The sequence below is a fragment of the Scyliorhinus canicula genome, chromosome 27 (genome assembly GCF_902713615.1).
Source record: "Scyliorhinus canicula chromosome 27, sScyCan1.1, whole genome shotgun sequence".
Taxonomy (NCBI): Eukaryota; Metazoa; Chordata; class Chondrichthyes; order Carcharhiniformes; family Scyliorhinidae; genus Scyliorhinus; species Scyliorhinus canicula.
Genome location: NC_052172.1, coordinates 6750740 through 6770930, shown reverse-complemented (window position 1 = coordinate 6770930; position 20191 = coordinate 6750740). Strand labels below are relative to the sequence as shown.

Below are 20191 nucleotides of genomic sequence, written 5' to 3'. Positions count from 1 at the left end.
GCAGCACTCCCTGAGTACTGACTCTCTGTCAGAGCGGCGCTGCCTCATTACTGACCCTCTGACAGTGCAGCACTGCCTCAGTACTGACCCACTGAGACTGCAGGACTCCCTCAGTACTGCCCCTCTGACAGTGCAGCACTCCCTCAGTACTGACCCTCTGACAGTGGAGCACTCCCTCAGTACTGACCCACTGACTGTGCAGCACTCCCTGAGTACTGACCCTCTGACAGTGCGGCACTCCCTCAGTGCTGATCCCCTGACAGTGCAGCACTCCTTCAGTACTGGCCCTCTGACATTGCAGATGGTTATGAAAATGAAAATTGCTTATTGTCACGAGTAGGCTTCAAATGAAGTTACTGTGAAAAGCCCCTAGTCGCCACATTCCGGCGCCTGTTCGGGGTTATGTAGATAAGGGTGTGAATTGGGCAGGGAGTGGAAGAATAACTAATCTGGAACAATGAGGAATATTTGTGTCCGCTGCCCTGTTTTCCTTGGTGTATTCAGTTTGTGTGTATGTGTTTCTCTTGCTGCTTTAGGCTGACTTTCTCTCTCCTCTTGCTGCCTTCGGCCTCCTGCATCATCTCGATGTGTGGGCTGCAAGGCCAGATCACGTCTCGCGATTACCCCCAGCGTTACCCCAATGATGTGCAGCAGAGCTGGGAGATCCAGGTTGCCACTGGCTACGGCATCAGACTGTCCTTCACCCACATCGACATTGAGCCAACCCCAGATTGTGCCTATGATCATGTGCAGGTAATCCTTTTCTGTGGCAAACAATGCTTCAGCCCTCGTGGATTGAATGATGAGCCTCTCCTCCAAACAGCAATGTCGCTTCCTGTGTGTCTTATTTTTCTCAGCTAGAATTCTTAAATCTTGCTAAATGTCAGTATATCCATTATACGTCCATTAATTTCAAACATCTCTCTCAGTATCTCTCTATCCATTTCTGTCTCTCGTCTACCTCACTCTGTTTATCCATCATCTGTCTCCTTTATCTGTCTGTCTAGTGGTCTGTCTCTCACTCTCTCTCTATCTATCCAACTGACTCTCTATCATGGCTTTATATGTTTATCACCTGTCTCTGTTTATCTACTGATCTATTATAAGATGTAACGGCACCTGAGAGGTTGCACAAACTATTTGCGATGCTGATGGTCTATCTTCTCAGACAGAGGAAAACTAATGCTGAAGTGAGTCACAGTTAACATTTTGAAAGGTTTTGATCGAGTTGACACAGAGAGGGTGTTTCCCCTTTTATGGAGGGTGAGGGGGAAGGGTGAAGGGGGAGGGGGGGAAGCAAAACAGGAGTCGAAGACAATAACGAGGAATCCAATCAGGAGCTCAGAAGACAATTTGCTTATCTGGAGAGTGTGGTGAGGATGAGGAAGTCTTTGCCACAGGGAATATGTAAATAACCCTTACGGGACCCACGGGGATGACCCTATCAGCTGGGGTCCATGGAATCCACTCTTTAAAAATGGCCCACATTGTGACTGGCATGATCTGTAGTCCCGGTTGGGATCTGTTGGTGATAAGTAATTAAGGAGAGGCGGTGGTGTGGAGGTATTGTCGCTGGACTAGTAATCCAGAAACCCTGGATAATGCTCTGGGCATCTGGATTCGAATCCCGCCACGGCAGGTGGTGGAATTCAAACTCACTAAAATATCTTGGATTTAAAATCTCACGATGACCATTGTCGATTGCTGTAAAAACCCGTCTGGTTCGGTAATGTCCTTTAGGGAAGGAAATCTGCCGTCTTCCCTGGTCTGGCCTACATGTGACTCCAGAATCACAGCAATGTGGTTGACTCTTAATTGCCCCCTCAAAGGCAATTAGAGATGGGCAATAAATGCTGGTCCAGCCAGTGATGCTCACGTCCAATGAATAAAATAAACCTCCATTTGAATCACCTTGTCGGATCTCCTGACCTTTCATTGAGTGCTGATGTATTTCAGGGGGAAACTGGATATGCACATGAAGGACGAAGGGATAGAAAGATAATAATATTACGAAGAGGGCCGAATGGCCTGTTTGTCTACTGCATATCCGTATGTCCCTCTGTGTCCGTCAGTCTGTCTCCCATAAAATTCCCTCCTTCCATCCCTGCTTCCCTCTATCCCTTTCTGTCTCTTTGAGGATCTCACATTCGAAGAGATGCTAATCATTTCCTGTTCTCATTTCCCAGGTTTTTAGTGAAAAAGCTCTTCATCCACCAATCTGTGGCAGCAAGGACAGAGTGGAGATGGAGTTCCAATTCCCCCTTGAGTACTACACCACTGGAAACTGGATGAAGGTGACGTTTGTATCCAATTTCTCCAACGAGGAACGCTACACTGGATTTGCGGCATATTACGCAGCAGTTGGTAAGAGTTACACAGAATGTGTATAGAGGGGAGGGAGAGGGGAGGGAGAGGGAGGGAAGGAGGGGGAGAGAAAGTGAGGAAGAGAGGGAGGGAGGGGGAGAAAGAGGAAAAGAGGGGGAGAGGGAAGGAATGTGGGGGAGAGGGAGGGAGGTGGTGAGAGGGAGGGAGGGAGCGGGTGAGAGAGGGAGGGAGGTGGCAAGAGAGGGAGGGAGGTGGCGAGAGAGGGGGAAGGAGACAAGGAGGGGGGAGAGGAAGAGAGGTGTTGAGGGAGGGGAGAGAGAGTGTGGGTGGGCGCAAGAGGCAGAAAGGGAGAGTGAGGGAAGGGGATATTGAGGGAGGTGGAGAGAGGAGGAAAGAGAAGGAGAGAGGGGGAAAGAGAAGGAGAGAGGGGGAAAGAGAAGGAGGGAGGGGGAAAGAGAAGGAGGGAGGGGGAAAGAGAAGGAGGGAGGGGGAAAGAGAAGGAGGGAGGGGGAAAGAGAAGGAGGGAGGGGGAAGAGAAGGAGGGAGGGGGAAGAGAAGGAGGGAGGGGGAAGAGAAGGAGGGAGGGGGAAAGAGAAGGAGAGAGGGGGGAAAGAGAAGGAGGGAGGGGGAAAGAGAAGGAGGGAGGGGGAAAGAGAAGGAGGGAGGGGGAAAGAGAAGGAGGGAGGGGGGAAAGAGAAGGAGGGGAGGGGGAAGAGAAGGAGGGAGGGGGAAGAGAAGGAGGGAGGGGGAAGAGAAGGAGGGAGGGGGAAGAGAAGGAGGGAGGGGGAAAGAGAAGGAGGGAAGGGGGAGTGAGAGATGGAGAGAGAGGAAGATGAGAAAAAAGCAGGGGAGGGAGGGTCAGAGAGGGAGGAATGGAGGGGGAGAGAAGAGGATAGAGAGATGGGAAGGAGGGGAGCAGGAGAGGGACGAAGGGGGAGAGAGCGGGCGGGTGGGGGAGAGAAGGGAGGGAGAGGGAGGGAGGGGGAGAGAAGGGACGGAGGGGGGAGAGAAGGGACGGAGGGGGAGAGAAGGGAGGGAGGGGGAGAGAAGGGAGGGAGGGGGAGAGAAGGGAGGGAGGGGAGGGAGGGGGAGAGAGAAGGGAGGGAGGGGGGAGAGAAGGGAGGGAGGGGGAGAGAAGGGCGGGAGGGGGAGAGAAGGGAGGGAGGGGGAGAGAAGGGAGGGAGGGGGAGAGAAGGGAGGGAGGGGGAGAGAAGGAAGGGAGGGAGGGGGAGAGAAGGGAGGGAGGGAGGGGGAGAGAAGGGAGAGAGGGAGGGGGAGAGAAATGAGGGAGAGGAGAGAGGGAGAGGGAATGGGTGAGAGGCCAGGAGAGAAGGGAAGGCAGGGAAAGAGAGCATAGGACGAGGGGGAGGGAGGGAGGGAGGGAAGAATCTGAAGGGGAGGGAGGGAGAAAAAGAGAGTGAGACAGTGAGAGTGAGAGAGAATAGACGAAGGAGGTAGACAGAGACAAGAAGGGAAGGGTGAGCGAGAGTGTGTGCATGTGAATGTCTGAGTACATGTGAGTGTGCCTGTCTCTGTGCATGAGTGTGTGGGAGTGAGTGTGCAAGTCTGTGTGTGTGTGTCTGTGTGTTAGTTACTGTAAACGAGTTTGTGTGTGCGTGTGCGTGTGTGTCACCTTAAGCGTTTGTGTGGGGGCAGCACGGTAGCCTTGTGGACAGCACAATCGCTTCACAGCTCCAGGGTCCCAGGTTCGATTCCGGCTTGGGTCACTGTCTGTGCGGAGTCTGCACATCCTCCCCGTGTGTGCGTGGGTTACCTCCGGGTGCTCCGGTTTCCTCCCACAGTCCAAAGATGTGCGGGTTAGGTGGATTGGCCATGATCAATTGCCCTGAGTATCCAAAATTGCCCTTAGTGTTGGGTGGGGTTACTGGGTAATGGGGATAGGGTGGAGGTGTTGACCTTGGATAGGGGGTAGGGTGCTCTTTCCAAGAGCCGGCGCAGACTCGATGGGCCGAATGGCCTCCTTCTGCACTGTAAATTCTACATGTAATCTATGTGTGTGTGAGAGTCTGTGTATGATTATGCTTTTGTGTGTGTCACTGTGTTTGAATTTCTGTGTATGCGAGAGTCAAGGGGCCTGATTCTCCGAGGCCGCGGGGGTTGGGAGAATCGCCAGCCGCACCAGTTTTTCACTCAACGCCGGTCCGACGCACTCCCGCGATTCTCCCAAAAGGCGAAATCAGTCCCGTTGGGTTCCGCGTGGCACAAGCTGGAGAATGCCCGAGACACCCTAAATGGCGATTCTCTGGTGCCCCCGCTATTCTCCGGCCCGGATGGGCCGAAGTCCTGACCCCGTGAACTGGGGTCACGCCGTCACCGTTCACACCTGCATTTTTTAGTCATGAACCAGTGTCCTGGCTGACGCTGAGCGCTGAGGAGGTGAGCGGACAGCCCTGGAGTCTCCGCAGACTGGGTAAGGCATCCCCGAGAACACTGCGGCCAATGGGGGGCAGTGGGAGGTGGGAGGGGGGAGAGAGAGGGAGTGGAAGTGGGAGGAGGGAGGGAATGGAGGTGGGAGGGGGAGAGGGAGGGACTGGCGGTGGGAAGACGGAGGGAGTGGAGGTGGGAGGGGGGATAGGGAGGGAGTGGAGGTGGGAGGGTGGAGAGGGAGGGAGTGGAGGTGGGACGGGGAGGGAGGGAGTGGAGGGGGTCGTCCATCCGCGGATGCCACATGTCAGCCACCCTGCCATGGCAGAACGGTGATGAGAACTCGTCCGCAGGTTGTCGTGTGGCAGATGGGCAGAGCCCACTGACGCACCGGTGAGGAGGACGTTGTTCACTGACCGTTGGACGCAGATACGTACCAGGGGTTAGGCTGGCCGCGTGTCAACAGCGCAACCAGGCCACCTGGGGCACACCAGGTATCCCATGGCAGCCGGCTGCCGAGGTGTCGAACAACCTCTGTGTAACGTATCGTTTCTCAGCCTCCCACTACCCTTCTGTAGGTCACCATGTATGCCAACCAGACAGCGATGTTCAACACAGTGCTTGGGGACGCTGCACTGAAGTTGTCCATCCAGCAGCGTCGACTGCGACAGCCCACAGTGGATGCAGATGCAGGGGCTGCTGCTGCAGCAGAGTGGATAGTCGCAGAGTGGTCCGTCGTCGCCACGCAGGCCACAGGCGCTCATGGCCGGTATGTTCAGGGGGATGCCGAGGGGAACATTGACCCCCAAACGCTGAGGAAGGCACAGGATGTGGGCACTGATGTTGAAGTGAATGGGGGGGAGGAGGAGGAGGAGGAGGAGGAGCCACAGATGTTGGAGCCAGGGCACCACAGGTGGCCATCAAAGCCTCGGGTGTACCGACCAAATGTCGTTCAAGGCCCTACCGGACCTCACATGCAGGAGGAGACTATGGTTCAGCAGGAAGATGGTCGCACATATCTGCCATCACGTCGCGCATCTCACCACATGCGGAATGGGAGGAGGACATGCCATACCGTTATCCGTCGAGGTGATGGTGGCCCTAAACGTCTATGCTACCGGTTCCCTCCAGGCTCCGAAGGGGGACCTATCTGGGATATCACAGGCATCGGTCCACAGGTGCATCTGGGACGTGACCGATGCCTTGTTTGCCATCGTGGACCATCACATTGCATTCCCCGAGGACCGAGCACATCAGGAAGCACGAGCCCGTGGACTCGCCAACGTGGCCGGGATACCGATGGTCCAGGGAGTGATCAATGGTGTTCACGTCCCCATGCACCCGCCTGCAGGCAACAGGGAAGTGTTCAGTATCAGGAAGGGCACATACTCCATGAACATCCAGGTGGTCTGCGACCCCCACATGAGGATCATGCACGTGTGCGCAAGGTTCCCCGGGAGTGTGCACGACGCCTACATTCTTGCACAGTCGTTCATCCCCGCAATGTTCGAGGGATGCCCCCCCCCCCCCCGGCTGAGGGGCTGGTTGCTGGGTTGTCCGTTGAGGTCATGGTTGATGACGCCGATACGGAGGCCTCAGACCAATGCGGAGACCCTATACATCGAGGCCCATGCAGCAACCAGGTGGAGAGATGCTTCGGCCTGCTGAAGATGAGATTCAGATGCCTGGACCACTCTGGAGGGGCCCTGCAGTACCGGCCTGACAGGATCGGTCACATAGTTGTGGTCTGCTGTGCGCTGCACAGCATTGCTATGCAGAGGGGGGAATGCCCTGGTGGAGGAAATCGGAGGGAGAAGCCAATGGCAGCAGTGCTAACGCTAACGAAGAGGAGGAGGATGAGGAGGAGGATGAAGAGGAGGATGAAGAGGAGGATGAGGAGGAGGATGAGGAGGAGGATGAGGAGGAGGATGAGAGGAGGATGAGGTGGAGGAGGATGGCATGCAGCAGGGTGGGGCGTGGGGCACAGGGCATAGACACGACCCGGGTGTTGATTATGTCCAGGAGGCTGCATGCGACACGTTAGTGTCAGCAAGGTTCACGCATTGTGTGGGAGGGTATCGCTGAACAGTACCACTTGCATCGTCAGCCGTGCACACGGACAGCACACAACACCCACCACCCCCTCCCCTGCACCCCCGCTCCGCGTTCACTGCTCCAATTCGACATCACCTTACCACTGCGGCACTATGGTACAGCACTACATTGATGATTGTGTAAGCGGGTGTGATCATTGCCATGATGAATGATGACAGCCCGATCTGCGATGAGCTGTGAGCTCAGAATCGTTAAAACAAAGTCGGACACATGGCAATAGCTCAACCATCCCTCTCGGTAGTCGCTGTGTCCGTCAGGGACACTCCATCACGTGCCCATGTGTGAAAGCTGGCGTCGGAGTGCCGAGGACTACGGTGTCCGACTGTGGGGGGGGGGGGGGGGGTGGTGGGTGGAGAAGGGACTGCACACCCGGCACCGAAGTTTAACCGCTCGTCAACCCCAGCGACAGTCGGTCACCATCAGGAGCTCCGTGGCACTGGAGATAGCAGAGACTTCCAAGTTAGGTGCAACAGTGAGTTTAACAGTGAAGGTTATATACAGATGCCCTAGCCCCTACAACTAAACTGAGCCCTGCACCCGTGGCAACTTACTATGTGTCCAACCTCCTTGCCTTACTACTTACTTACTACCAATGCGGCGAGGTCAATCCCCAGATGGTACAGCGGGAGTGGAGGCGGACTGCTGAGAATCACGCCCCGCGACGTGGCTCCCCGTCGGCACGCGTTTCCTGGGGAGACCCGGCCTTGATGGGCCAGGCTGTTCCGCGGGCGTTTCGGATGATGTTGTGCCACCCTGCTATGCCCACTGCCCACCAGATGCGCCAGGGACGGGAAGGAGGGAGGCCGAGCGTTCAGGGACGCCCCGTGATGGGGTTAATGGGACGGGCCCCAAAACCACCTCCTCCCTCGGGGAGCCTGGTGGACCCCAGGCCTCACTGTAGGACGGAGGTGTGATCGGAGACGTGCCCCGTCGACCCACTGACACCTGGCGTTGCCGGTCCTGGAGGCCTGCAATAGTATCGACCAGGGTCCGAATGTTCGCTGAGACAGAGTCCAGGGAGTGAGACACTCCCGCCAGGGACTGTGTGACCTCGACCTGTGAGTGCACGATGCCATCCAGCACGTGCGTCAGGCAGTCGATGCTCTCCACGACTGACTGCTGGTACTGTGCCAGGGCCTGCTGGGACTGGGCCATGACCCGATGAGACTCGACCAGGGCCGGAGCTCGCCAGCAATGACGTTTCGGCTCTAGCACATTGCTGCCTGTGAGAGGGGAGCCCTCTCCTGGGCCATGGATGATGTGTGCACATGAAGCCAAACGCCTACAGAACCTGACCCATGGTCCAAACCGTTTCACCCATTGCCTCGACCACGGACGCCACCCGTGCGGTGTCGGCCTGGGTGGCTGCGATGAGCAACACCACTACCTGCTCCTGGACATGGATGGACTCCTCCAACTGCGTCTGCATCTGCTGGAAGATGGCCCTCATTCCATCATTGTGTCCCCGGGTTTCCAAATGCATCGGGTGTCCGGGTGGGTCGAGTATATCCAGGAACCCGGGAACCGCATGGGCGGCAGCTGGATGCTGGACCTGGGGTGCCTCCGACCGTCCAGCCCCTAGGCTGCTCCGAACTGCACCTGCTGTACCGGCTCGGCTGTGTGGTGCACATCAGACAGTGACCCAGGAGCCTCATTACTTATTTGCCCAACCGAGTTGAGTGTCTCTGGGATCATAGAATAGTGGGATGGTGGATGGTGTGGGAGACAGCAGTGCCACAAGCTCTAGATCCTCGTCTGTCAGTACATCCGTTGAGTCCTGGTCCCACTCACGGCCCGGCGCAAGGCGCGCGCGGCCCATGTAAAGTTCCGCAGAGGTTGAGTCCGTTGACTGCATGGCTGTCCTCTGTGCGTCTAGCTCCACAGACCCCGTCCTGTCCCCGTCACTGTGAAGTCTCGCGACCCGACTTTCAGGCAATGCACAGCCATGATAGTCGTCACTGTCCGTCGTCTGTACGTCCCCCTCCAGAGTCCCGGATTGAGAGGATGGCCCTCCTGGCCGACCTCCTGCCACCCTCTGGCGTGCGACCCTAGGTGCGGGTGTCATTGCTGATGGTCGGAATTGTGTGGCAGAAGACGTCCCTGGACGTTCGTCGGCTGGCCCTGGGGAACAGAATGATATGGGGTTCATTAGACATGCTCGGCCTGGTGTATGGTGGTCCAGTGGGCAGAGTGTGATGGGAGAGAGGTTGGGTGGTCCAGTGGGCAGAGTGTGATGGGAGAGAGGTTGGGTGGTCCAGTGGGCAGAATGTGAGGGGAGAGAGGATGGGTGGTGCAGTGGGCAGAGTGTGAGGGGAGAGAGGATGGACTGGGGGGGGGGGCATGCAGGGCTGTCTAACTTGCTTCTGCACCTCCAACCTCGCATTGGGCGACATCCCGTGTGGCGGATCCTCCAGCGAGGTCCAGGGCCCTCTGCTCAAAGACTGTTGGGGGGTGCAGCACAGACGAACCCCCTCCGGTTCTATTACGCTTTCGGTTGTTGTGAACAGTCTTGTCCTGTTGGGGGAGGGGGGAGGGGCATGGATAGAGCATCACAATTAGGCGGGTATCATCAGGGCGTTCAGATATAGGCTACATTACTGCTGGGTGGGGGGAAAGTTGGAGCCACACCATGGCATCTCTCCAGGGGGTCGCAGCGATCATGTGGGTCTGTTACAATGTTGTAACCCCCCTCCACTCACTCTCGCCCCCCCCTCCACCTCGTGCCCGGGGGGAGGGGGTATTTGTGACCCAGGGGTACCCTCGTGGCACTTATCCTGGCAGCCCTGGTGAGGTCGTGGAGCTTCTTTCAACACTGCTCCCCTGACCAAGGGGTCTGCCCCACAGCACTCACTGTGGTGCCCACCTTATGCCAGGCCCGTCGCACTGTGCTAGATGGGTGGCAATGCCCTCGTCTTGGGCAGAAGATGCTCCTGCGCTGCTCCACCTCCTCGAGGAGGGTCTCCAGGTCCGTATTCGGAACCTCGGGGTGGCCCTCCGTGGCTCAGTCACCTTCTTCCCTCTTCTGCTCCGGGTCCTTCCGTGCGCAGATCGCGCCTTTTAAGATGCGGTGCGGTATCATTCGGGTGTCGCACGCTGATGAGGTACATTTCACACCACGCCCCCTGTGTTCCACACGGCACCGATGCTAGCCGGGGTGAGAATCGGTCGCAATAGGGGCCGTTCCATGCCGTTGTGAAACTCAGTGGAGTTCACGACAGCGAGGTCGCTCCGGCGCGGCATCAGAGAATCGCGCCCATGGTGTATGTGTTTGTGTGTCACTGTGTATGAGTTTCTGTGTGAGTCTCTGTGTATGGGTTTGTGTGTATGTCTGATTGTCTGTGTGTCTGTGTGTGTGTGTGTGAATCATTGAGTTTTTGTGTATTTGTCAGTGTGAATGAGTTTGTGTGCATGTGTGTCACAATATGAGTTTGTGTGTGAGTGTCTGTGTGTGAGTATGCTTGTATGTGCGTCACTGTGTATGTGTTTGTGTGTGTCACACTGTATGAGTTTATGTGCGTGAGTCACTGTGTTTGTGAGAGTCTCTGTGTCTGAGTTTATGTGTGTGAGATTCACTGTGTATGAGTTTGTGTGCGTGTGAGTTACTGTGTATAAGTTTGCTTCTGTGTGTAAGTTACTGTGTATGAGTTTCTGTGTGCATAAGTTACTGGGTATAAATTTGTCTGTGTGTGAGTTACTGTGTATGAGTTTGCGTGTGTGAGATTCTGTGTATGATTTTGTGTGTGGGTTTCCGTGTGTGTGTGTGTGAGTAACTGTGTATGAGTTTGTGTGTGATGTGTGTGTGTGTGTGAATTACTGTGTATGAGTTGTGTGTGTGTGTGAGAGAGTTACTGTGTATGCGTTCGTGTTTCTGTGTGAGTTACTGTGCACGGGTTCGTGTGCGTGAGATACTGTGTATAAGTTTGCGTGTGTGCAAATATTACTGTGTATGAGTTTGTATGTGTGAGATTCACTGTGGATGTGTTTCTGTTTCTGTCTGAGTTACTGTGTATGCATTTGTGTGTGTGAGATTCTGTGTATGAATTTGACTCTGTGAGTCACTGTGTATGCGTTTGTGTGTGCGAGCGTCACCGTGTATGAGTTTGTGTGTGAACGTTACTGTGTATGAGTTTGTGTGTGAGAGTCACTGTGCATGGGTTTGTGTTTGTGAGAGTCACTGTGTGTGCATTTGTGTGTGAGAGCGTCACCGTGTATGAGTTTGTGTGTGAACGTTACTGTGTATGGGTTTGTGTATTTGAGATACTATGCATAATCTTTTCTGTATGTGTGAGAGTCACCGTGTCCTGGTTTCTGTGTGTATGTGTTTGTCACTGTGTATGAGTTTGTGCGTGAGTTACTGTGTACGAGTTTGTGTGTGTTTGTGTGTGTGAATTACTGTGTAAGTTTGTGTGTGCGGGTGTCAATGTTTATGAGTTTGTGTGTGTGTGAGTCACTGTGTATGAGTTAGTGCATGTGAGACTCACTGTGTATGAGTTTGTGTGACTGTGTGAGAGTCACTGTATGGGTTTGTGTGTGTCACGGTATATGAGTTTGTGTTTCTGTGTGAGTCACTGTGTATGAGTTTGTATGTGTGAGATACTATGCATAATTTATTGTGTATTTGTGAGATTCACTCTTTTTGAGTTTTTGTGTGTGTGAGTCACTGTGTCCAGTTTTCTGTGTGTGTGCGTGAAAGTCACTGTGTGTGGGTTTGTGTTTGTGTGTGAGTCACTGTGTATGAGTTTGTGTGTGTGAGTCAGGTGTATGAGTTGTGTGTGTGAGTCACTATGTATGCGTTTGTGTTTGTGTGTGTGAAAATCAATGTGTATGAGTTTGTGCTTGTGTGTGTGAAAGACACTGTATAGGAGTTTGTGTTTCTGTGTGAGTTACTGTGTATGTGTTTGTGTGTGTGAGATACTATGTATGAGTTTGACTGTGACTTACTGTGTATATATTTGAGCATGTGTGAGTTACTGTGTATGGGTTTGTGTGTGCGCGCGAGAGTCACTGTGTATGAGTGTGTGTGTGTGAGAGTCACTGTTTATGAGTTTGTGTGTGTGTGTGTGTGAAAGTCATTGTGTATGCGTTTGTGCGTGTGAAAGTCACTGCGTTTGGGTTTCTGTGTGTGTGAAAGTCACCGTATATGAGTTTGTGTGTGTATGTGAAAGACACTGTGTATGAGTTTGTGTTTCTGTGTGAGTTACTGTGTATGTGTTTCTGTGTGTGAGATACACTGCATGAGTTTGACTATGAGTTAATGTGTATATATTTGAGCATGTGTGAGTTACTGTGTATAGGTTTGTGTGTGCGGGGCTCACTGTGTATGTGTTTGTGTGTGTTTGACAGTCACTGTGTAGGAGTGTGTGTGTGTGTGAGAAAGTCACTGTGACTGTGTTTGTGTGTGTGAAAGTCACTGTAAGAGTTTGTGTTTCTGTGTGAGTCACTGTATTAGAGTTTGTGTGAGAGATACTGTGTATGAGTTTGTATGTGTTTGTGTGTGTCGCTGTGTATGGGTTTGTGTGCGTGAATCACTGTGTATGAGTTTGTGTGTGCGTGTGAGAGTCACTGTCTATCAGTTTGCGAGTGTGAGTCACGATATGAGTTTGTGTTTGTGTGTGTGTGTGTGTCTGTGAGTCACTGTGTATGAGTTTCTGCGGGTGTGTGTGAGTCTCTGTGTATACGTTTGTGTGTGTGTGAGTCACTGCGTATGAGTTTGCATGTGTGTGCGTGTGAGTCACTGTGTATGAGTTAGTGCGTGTGAGACTCACTGTGTATGAGTTAGTGCGACTGTGTGAGAGTCACTGTATGGGTTTGTGTGTGTCACTGTATATGAGTTTGTGTCTCTGTGTGAGTCACTGTGTATGAGTTTGTATGTGTGAGAAACTATGCATAGTTTATTGTGTACGTGTGAGATTCACTCTTTGGGTTTTTGTGTGTGTGAGTCACTGTGGCCAGGTTTCTGTGTGTGCGTGAAAGTCACTGTGTGCGGGTTTGTGTTTGTGTGTGAGTCACTGTGTATGAGTTTGTGTGTGTGAGTCAGGTGTATGAGTTTTGTGTGTGAGTCACTATGTACGTGTTTGTGTGTGTGTGTGAAAGTCACTGTGTATGAGTTTGTGCTTGTGTGTGTGAAAGACACTGTATAGGAGTTTGAGTTTCTGTGTGAGTTACTGTGTATGGGTTTGTGTGTGTGTGTGAGAGTCACTGTGTATGAGCGTGTGTGTGAGAGAGTCACTGTGTATCAGTTTGTGTGTGTGTGAAAGTCACTGTGTATGAGTTTGTGTGTGAAAGTCACCGTATATGAGTTTGTGTGTGTGTGAAAGACACTATGAGTTTGTGTTTCTGTGTGAATTACTGTGTATGTGTTTGTGTGTGTGACGTAGTATGTATGAGATTGACTCTGTGAATTACAGTGTATATATTTGAGCATGTGTGAGTTACTGTGTATGGGTTTGTGTGTGTGTGCGAGAGTCACTGTGTATGAGTATGTGTGTGTGAGAGTCACTGTGTATGAGTTTGTGGGTGTGTGAAAGTCATTTTGTATGCGTTTGTGTGTGTGAAAGTCACTGCGTTTGGGGTTCTGTGTGTGTGAAAGTCACTGTGTAAGCGTTTGTGTGTGAAAGTCACCGTATATGAGTTTGTGTGTGTGAAAGATACTGTGTATGAGTTTGTGTTTCTGTGTGAGTTACTGTGTATGTGTTTGCGTGCGTGCGATACACTGTATGAGTTTGATTCTGAGTTACTGTGTATATATTTGCGCATACGTGAGTTACTGTGTATAGGTTTGTGTGTGTGTGCGGGGCGCACTGTGTGTGTGTTTGAGAGTCACTGTGTAGGAGTGTGTGTGTGTGTGAAAGTCACTGTGTATGAGTTTGTGTTTCTTTGTGAGTCACTGCGTATGAGTTTGTGTGTGAGATACTGTGTATGAGTTTGTATGTGTTTGTGTGAGTCGCTGTGTATGGGTTTGTGTGCGTGAATCACTGTGTATGAGTTTGTGTGTGCGTGTGAGTCATTTTGTATCAGTTTGCGCGTGTGTGAGTCACTGTATATGAGTTTGTGTGTGTGTGTGAGTCACTGTGTTTGAGTTTGCATGTGGGTGCGTGTGAGTCACTGTGAAAGGGTTAGTGCCTGTGAGTCTCACTGTGTATGAGTTTGTGTGACTGTGTGAGAGTCACTGTATGGGTTTGTGTGTGTCACTGTATATAAGTTTGTGTTTCTGTGTGAGTCACTGTGTATGAGTTTGTATGTGTGAGATACTATGCATAATTTATTGTGTACATGTGAGATTCACTCTTTTTGAGTTTTTGTGTGTGTGAGTCACTGTGGCCAGGTTTCTGTGTGTGCGTGAAAGTCACTGTGTGCGGGTTTGTGTTTGTGTGTGAGTCACTGTGTATGAGTTTGTGTGTGTGAGTCAGGTGTATGAGTTGTATGTGTGAGTCACTATGAATGTGTTTGTGTGTGTGTGAAAGTCACTGTGTATGAGTTTGTGCTTGTGTGTGTGAGAGACACTGTATAGGAGTTTGTGTTTCTGTGTGAGTCACTGTGTATGAGTGTGTGTGTGAGAGAGTCACTATGTATCAGTTTGTGTGTGTGTGAAAGTCACTGTGTATGGGTTTATGTGTGACAGTCACCGTATATGAGTTTGTGTGTGTGTGAAAGACACTATGAGTTTGTGTTTCTGTGTGAGTTACTGAGTATGTGTTTGTGTTTGTGAGGTACTAGGTATGAGTTTGACTGTGACTTACTGTGTATATATTTGAGCATGTGTGAGTTACTGCGTATGGGTTTGTGTGTGTGTGCGCGAGAGTCACCGTGTATGAGTATGTGTGTGTGAGAGTGTCACTGTTTTTGAGTTTGTGTGTGTGGGAAAGTCATTGTTTATGCGTTTGTGTGTGAAAGTCACTGCGTTTGGGTTTCTGTGTGTGTGAAAGTCACTGTGTATGAGTTTGTGTGTGAAAGTCACCATATATGAGTTTGGGTGTGTGTGTGTGTGAAAGACACTGTGTATGAGTTTGTGTTTCTGTGTGAATTACTGTGTATGTGTTTGTGTGTGTGAGATACTATGTATGAGATTGAGGCTGTGAATTACAGTGTATATATTTGAGCATGTGTGAGTTACTGTGTATGGGTTTGTGTGTGTGTGCGCGAGAGTCACCGTGTATGAGTATGTGTGTGTGAGAGTCACTGTGTATGCGTTTGTGGGTGTGTGAAAGTCATTGTTTATGCGTTTGTGTGTGAAAGTCACTGCGTTTGGGTTTCTGTGTGTGTGAAAGTCACTGTGTATGCGTTTGTGTGTGAAAGTCACTGTATATGAGTTTGTGTGTGTGTGTGAAAGATACTGTGTATGAGTTTGTGTTTCTGTGTGAGTTACTGTGTATGTGTTTGCGTGCGTGCGATACACTGTATGAGTTTGATTCTGAGTTACTGTGTATATATTTGCGCATGTGTGAGTTACTGTGTATAGGTTTGTGTGTGTGTGCGGGGCGCACTGTGTGTGTGTTTGAGAGTCACTGTGTAGGAGTGTGTGTGTGTGTGTGTGAAAGTCACTGTGTATGAGTTTGTGTTTCTTTGTGAGTCACTGCGTATGAGTTTGTGTTTGAGATACTGTGTATGAGTTTGTATGTGTTTGTGTGACTCGCTGTGTATGAGTTTGTGTGTGTGAATCACTGTGTATGAGTTTGTGTGTGCGTGTGAGTCACTTTGTATCAGTTTGCGCGTGTGTGAGTCACTGTATATGAGTTTGTGTGTGTGTGTGTGAGTCACTGTGTTTGAGTTTGCATGTGGGTGCGTGTGAGTCACTGTCAATGGGTTAGTGCCTGTGAGTCTCACTGTGTATGAGTTTGTGTGACTGTGTGAGAGTCACTGTATGGGTTTGTGTGTGTCACTGTATATAAGTTTGTGTTTCTGTGTGAGTCACTGTGTATGAGTTTGTATGTGTGAGATACTATGCATAATTTATTGTGTACGTGTGAGATTCACTCTTTTTGAGTTTTTGTGTGTGTGAGTCACTGTGGCCAGGTTTCTGTGTGTGCGTGAAATTCACTGTGTGCGGGTTTGTGTTTGTGTGTGAGTCACTGTGTATGAGTTTGTGTGTGTGAGTCAGGTGTGTGAGTTGTGTGTGTGAGCCACTATGTATGTGTTTGTGTGTGTGTGTGAAAGTCACTGTGTATGAGTTTGTGCTTGTGTGTGTGAAAGACACTGTATAGGAGTTTGAGTTTCTGTGTGAGTTACTGTGTATGGGTTTGTATGTTTGTGCGAGAGTCACTGTGTATGAGTGTGTGTGTGAGAGAGTCACTGTGTATCAGTTTGTGTGTGTGTGAAAGTCACTGTGTATGAGTTTGTGTGTGAAAGTCACCGTATATGAGTTTGTGTGTGTGTGAAAGACACTATGAGTTTGTGTTTCTGTGTGAATTACTGTGTATGTGTTTGTGTGTGTGAGGTACTATGTATGAGATTGACTCTGTGAATTACAGTGTATATATTTGAGCATGTGTGAGTTACTGTGTATGGGTTTGTGTGTGTGTGCGAGAGTCACTGTGTATGAGTACGTGTGTGAGAGAGTCACTGTGTATAAGTTTGTGGGTGTGTGAAAGTCATTGTGTATGCGTTTGTGTGTGTGAAAGTCACTGCGTTTGGGGTTCTGTGTGTGTGAAAGTCACTGTGTATGCGTTTGTGTGTGAAAGTCACCGTATATGAGTTTGTGTGTGAAAGATACTGTGTATGAGTTTGTGTTTCTGTGTGAGTTACTGTGTATGTGTTTGTATGTGTGAGATACTATGCATAATTTATTGTGTACGTGTGAGATTCACTCTTTTTGAGTTTTTGTGTGTGTGAGTCACTGTGGCCAGGTTTCTGTGTGTGCGTGAAAGTCACTGTGTGCGGGTTTGTGTTTGTGTGTGAGTCACTGTGTATGAGTTTGTGTGTGTGAGTCAGGTGTATGAGTGTGTGTGTGAGAGAGTCACTATGTATCAGTTTGTGTGTGTGTGAAAGTCACTGTGTATGGGTTTGTGTGTGTGTGAAAGACACTATGAGTTTGTGTTTCTGTGTGAGTTACTGAGTATGTGTTTGTGTTTGTGAGGTACTAGGTATGAGTTTGACTGTGACTTACTGTGTATATATTTGAGCATGTGTGGGTTACTGTGTATGGGTTTGTGTGTGTGTGCGCGAGAGTCACCGTGTATGAGTATGTGTGTGTGACAGTGTCACTGTTTTTGAGTTTGTGTGTGTGGGAAAGTAATTGTTTATGCGTTTGTGTGTGAAAGTCACTGCGTTTGGATTTCTGTGTGTGAAAGTCACTGTGTATGAGTTTGTGTGTGAAAGTCACCATATATGAGTTTGGGTGTGTGTGTGAAAGACACTGTGTATGAGTTTGTGTTTCTGTGTGAATTACTGTGTATGTGTTTGTGTGTGTGAGATACTATGTATGAGATTGACGCTGTGAATTACAGTGTATATATTTGAGCATGTGTGAGTTACTGTGTATGGGTTTGTGTGTGTGTGCGCGAGAGTCACCGTGTATGAGTGTGTGTGTGTGAGAGTCACTGTGTATGAGTTTGTGGGTGTGTGAAAGTCATTGTGTATGCGTTTGTGTGTGTGAAAGTCACTGCGTTTGGGGTTCTGTGTTTGTGAAAGTCACTGTGTATGCGTTTGTGTGTGAAAGTCACCGTATATGAGTTTGTGTGTGTGTGTGTGTGTGTGTGAAAAATACTGTGTATGAGTTTGTGTTTCTGTGTGAGTTACTGTGTATGTGTTTGCGTGCGTGAGATACACTGTATGAGTTTGACTCTGAGTTGCTGTGTATATATTTGAGCATGTGTGAGTTACTGTGTATAGGTTTGTGTGTGTGTGCGGGGCGCACTGTGTGTGTGTTTGAGAGTCACTGTGTAGGAGTGTGTGTGTGTGTGTGTGTGTGTGTGGGAAAGTCACTGTGTATGAGTTTGTGTTTCTTTGTGAGTCACTGCGTATGAGTTTGTATGTGTGAGATACTATGCATAATTTATTGTGTACGTGTGAGATTCACTCTTTTTGAGTTTTTGTGTGTGTGAGTCACTGTGGCCAGGTTTCTGTGTGTGCGTGAAAGTCACTGTGTGTGGGTTTGTGTTTGTGTGTGTGTCACTGTATGAGTTTGTGTGTGTGAGTCAGGTGTATGAGTTGTGTGTGTGAGTCACTATGTATGTGTTTGTGTGTGTGTGTGTGTGTGTGTGAAAGTCACTTTGTATGAGTTTGTGCTTGTGTGTGTGAAAGACACTGTATAGGAGTTTGTGTTTCTGTGTGAGTTACTGTGTATGGGTTTGTGTGTGTGTGTGTGTGTGTGTGCGAGAGTCACTGTGTATGAGTGTGTGTGTGAGTCACTATGTATGTGTTTGTGTGTGTGTGTGAGAAAGTCACTGTGTATGAGTTTGTGCTTGTGTGTGTGAAAGACACTGTATAGGAGTTTGTGTTCCTGTGTGAGTTACTGTGTATGGGTTTGTGTGTGCGTGCGAGAGTCACTGTGTATGAGTGTGTGTGTGAGAAAGTCACCGTGTATGAGTTTGTGTGTGTGTGAAAGTCATTGTGTATGCGTTTGTGTGTGTGAAAGTCACTGCGTTTGGGTTTCTGTGTGTGTGAAAGTCTCTGTGTATGAGGTTGTGTGTGAAAGTCACCGTATATGAGTTTGTGTGTGTGTGTGTGTGTGTGAAAGACACTGTATGAGTTTGTGTTTCTGTGTGAGTTACTGTGTATGTGTTTGTGTGTGTGAGATACACTGAATGAGTTTGACTCTGAATTGCTGTGTATATATTTGAGCATGTGTGAGTTACTGTGTATAGGTTTGTGTGTGTGTGCGGGGCTCACTTTGTATGTGTTTGTGTGTGTGAGATTCACTGTGTAGGAGTTTGTTTGTGTGTGTGAAAGTCACTGTGACTGTGTTTGTGTGCGTGAAAGTCGCTGTGTATGAGTTTGTGTGTGAGATACTGTGTATGAGTTTGTATGTGTTTGTGTGAGTCACTGTGTATGGGTTTGTGTGCGTGAATCACTATGTGTTTGTGTTTGCGTGTGAGAGTCACTGTGTATACGTTTGTGTGTGTGTGAGTCACTGTATATGAGTTTGTGTTTGTGTGTGTATGTGTGTGAGTCACTGTGTATGAGTTTCTGTGGGTGTGTGGGAGTCACTGTGTATGTGTGTGCGTATGAGTCACTGTGTATGAGTTAGTGCATGTGAGACTCGCAGTGTATGAGTTTGTGTGACTGTGTGAGAGTCACCGTATGTGTTTGTGTGTGTCACTGTATATGAGTTTGTGTTTCTGTGTGAGTCACTGTGTATGAGTTTGTATGTGTGAGATACTATGCATAATTTATTGTGTATGTGTGAGATTCACTCTTTTTGAGTTTTTGTGTGTATGAGTCACCGTGTCCAGGTTTCTGTGTGTGTGCGTGAAAGTCACTGTGTGTGGGTTTGTGTTTGTGTGTGAGTCACTGTGTATGAGTCTGTGTGTGAGAGTCAGGTGTACGAGTTGTGTGTGTGAGTCACTGTGTTTGTGTTTGTGTGTGTGTGTGTGTGTGTGTGTGTGTGTGTGTGTGTGTGTGTGTGTGAAAGTCACTGTGTATGAGTTTGTGCTTGTGTGTGTGAAAGGCACTGTATAGGAGTTTGTGTTTCTGTGTGAGTTACTGTCGGCGCAACATCGAGGGCCGAAGGGCCCGTACTGCGCTGTAGTGTTCTATGTTCTATGTATATATGTGTTTGTGTGTGTGTGAGATACTATGTATGAGTTTGACTGTGACTTACTGTGTATATATTTGAGCATGTGTGAGGTACTGTGTATGGGTTTGTGTGTGTGTGTGTGTGTGTGCGAGAGTCACTGTGTATGAGTGTGTGTATGTGAGAGTCACTGTGTATGAGTTTGTGTGTGTGTGAAAGTCATTGTGTATGCATTTGTGTGTGTGTGAAAGCCACTGCGTTCGGGTTTCTGTGTGTGTGAAAGTCACTGTGTATGAGTTTGTGTTTCTGTGTGAGTTAATGTGTATGTATTTGTGTGTGTGAGATACACTATGAGTTTGACTCTGAGTCACCGTGTATATATTTGAGCATGTGTGAGTTACTGTGTATAGGTTTGTGTTTGTGTGCGGGGCTCACTGTGTATTTGTTTGTATGTGTGTGAGAGTCACTGTGTAGGAGTTTGTGTGTGTGTGTGAAAGTCACTGTGTATGAGTTTGTGTTTCTTTGTGAGTTGCTGTGTATGAGTTTGTGTGTGAGATACTATGTATGAGTTTGTATGTGTTTGTGTGAGTCACTGTGTATGAGTTTGTGTGCGTGAATCACTGTGTATGTGTTTGCGTGTGAGAGTCACTGTGTATCAGTTTGCGTGTGTGTGATTCACTGTATATGAGTTTGTGT

General features: G+C 49.6%; 1 protein-coding gene across 1 annotated transcript in view; it reads left to right on the top strand.

Moving 5' to 3' along the window:
• The window catches only part of LOC119957846 (complement C1s subcomponent-like), a 76659-nt gene that overhangs the window by 15845 nt on the left and 40623 nt on the right, over positions 1–20191 (top strand). Inside the window, exons 2-3 of the mRNA XM_038785997.1 lie at positions 537–753; positions 2187–2364. Of these exons, the coding sequence (XP_038641925.1) occupies positions 537–753; positions 2187–2364 (395 nt within the window). The remainder of the gene's footprint in view (positions 1–536; positions 754–2186; positions 2365–20191) is intronic.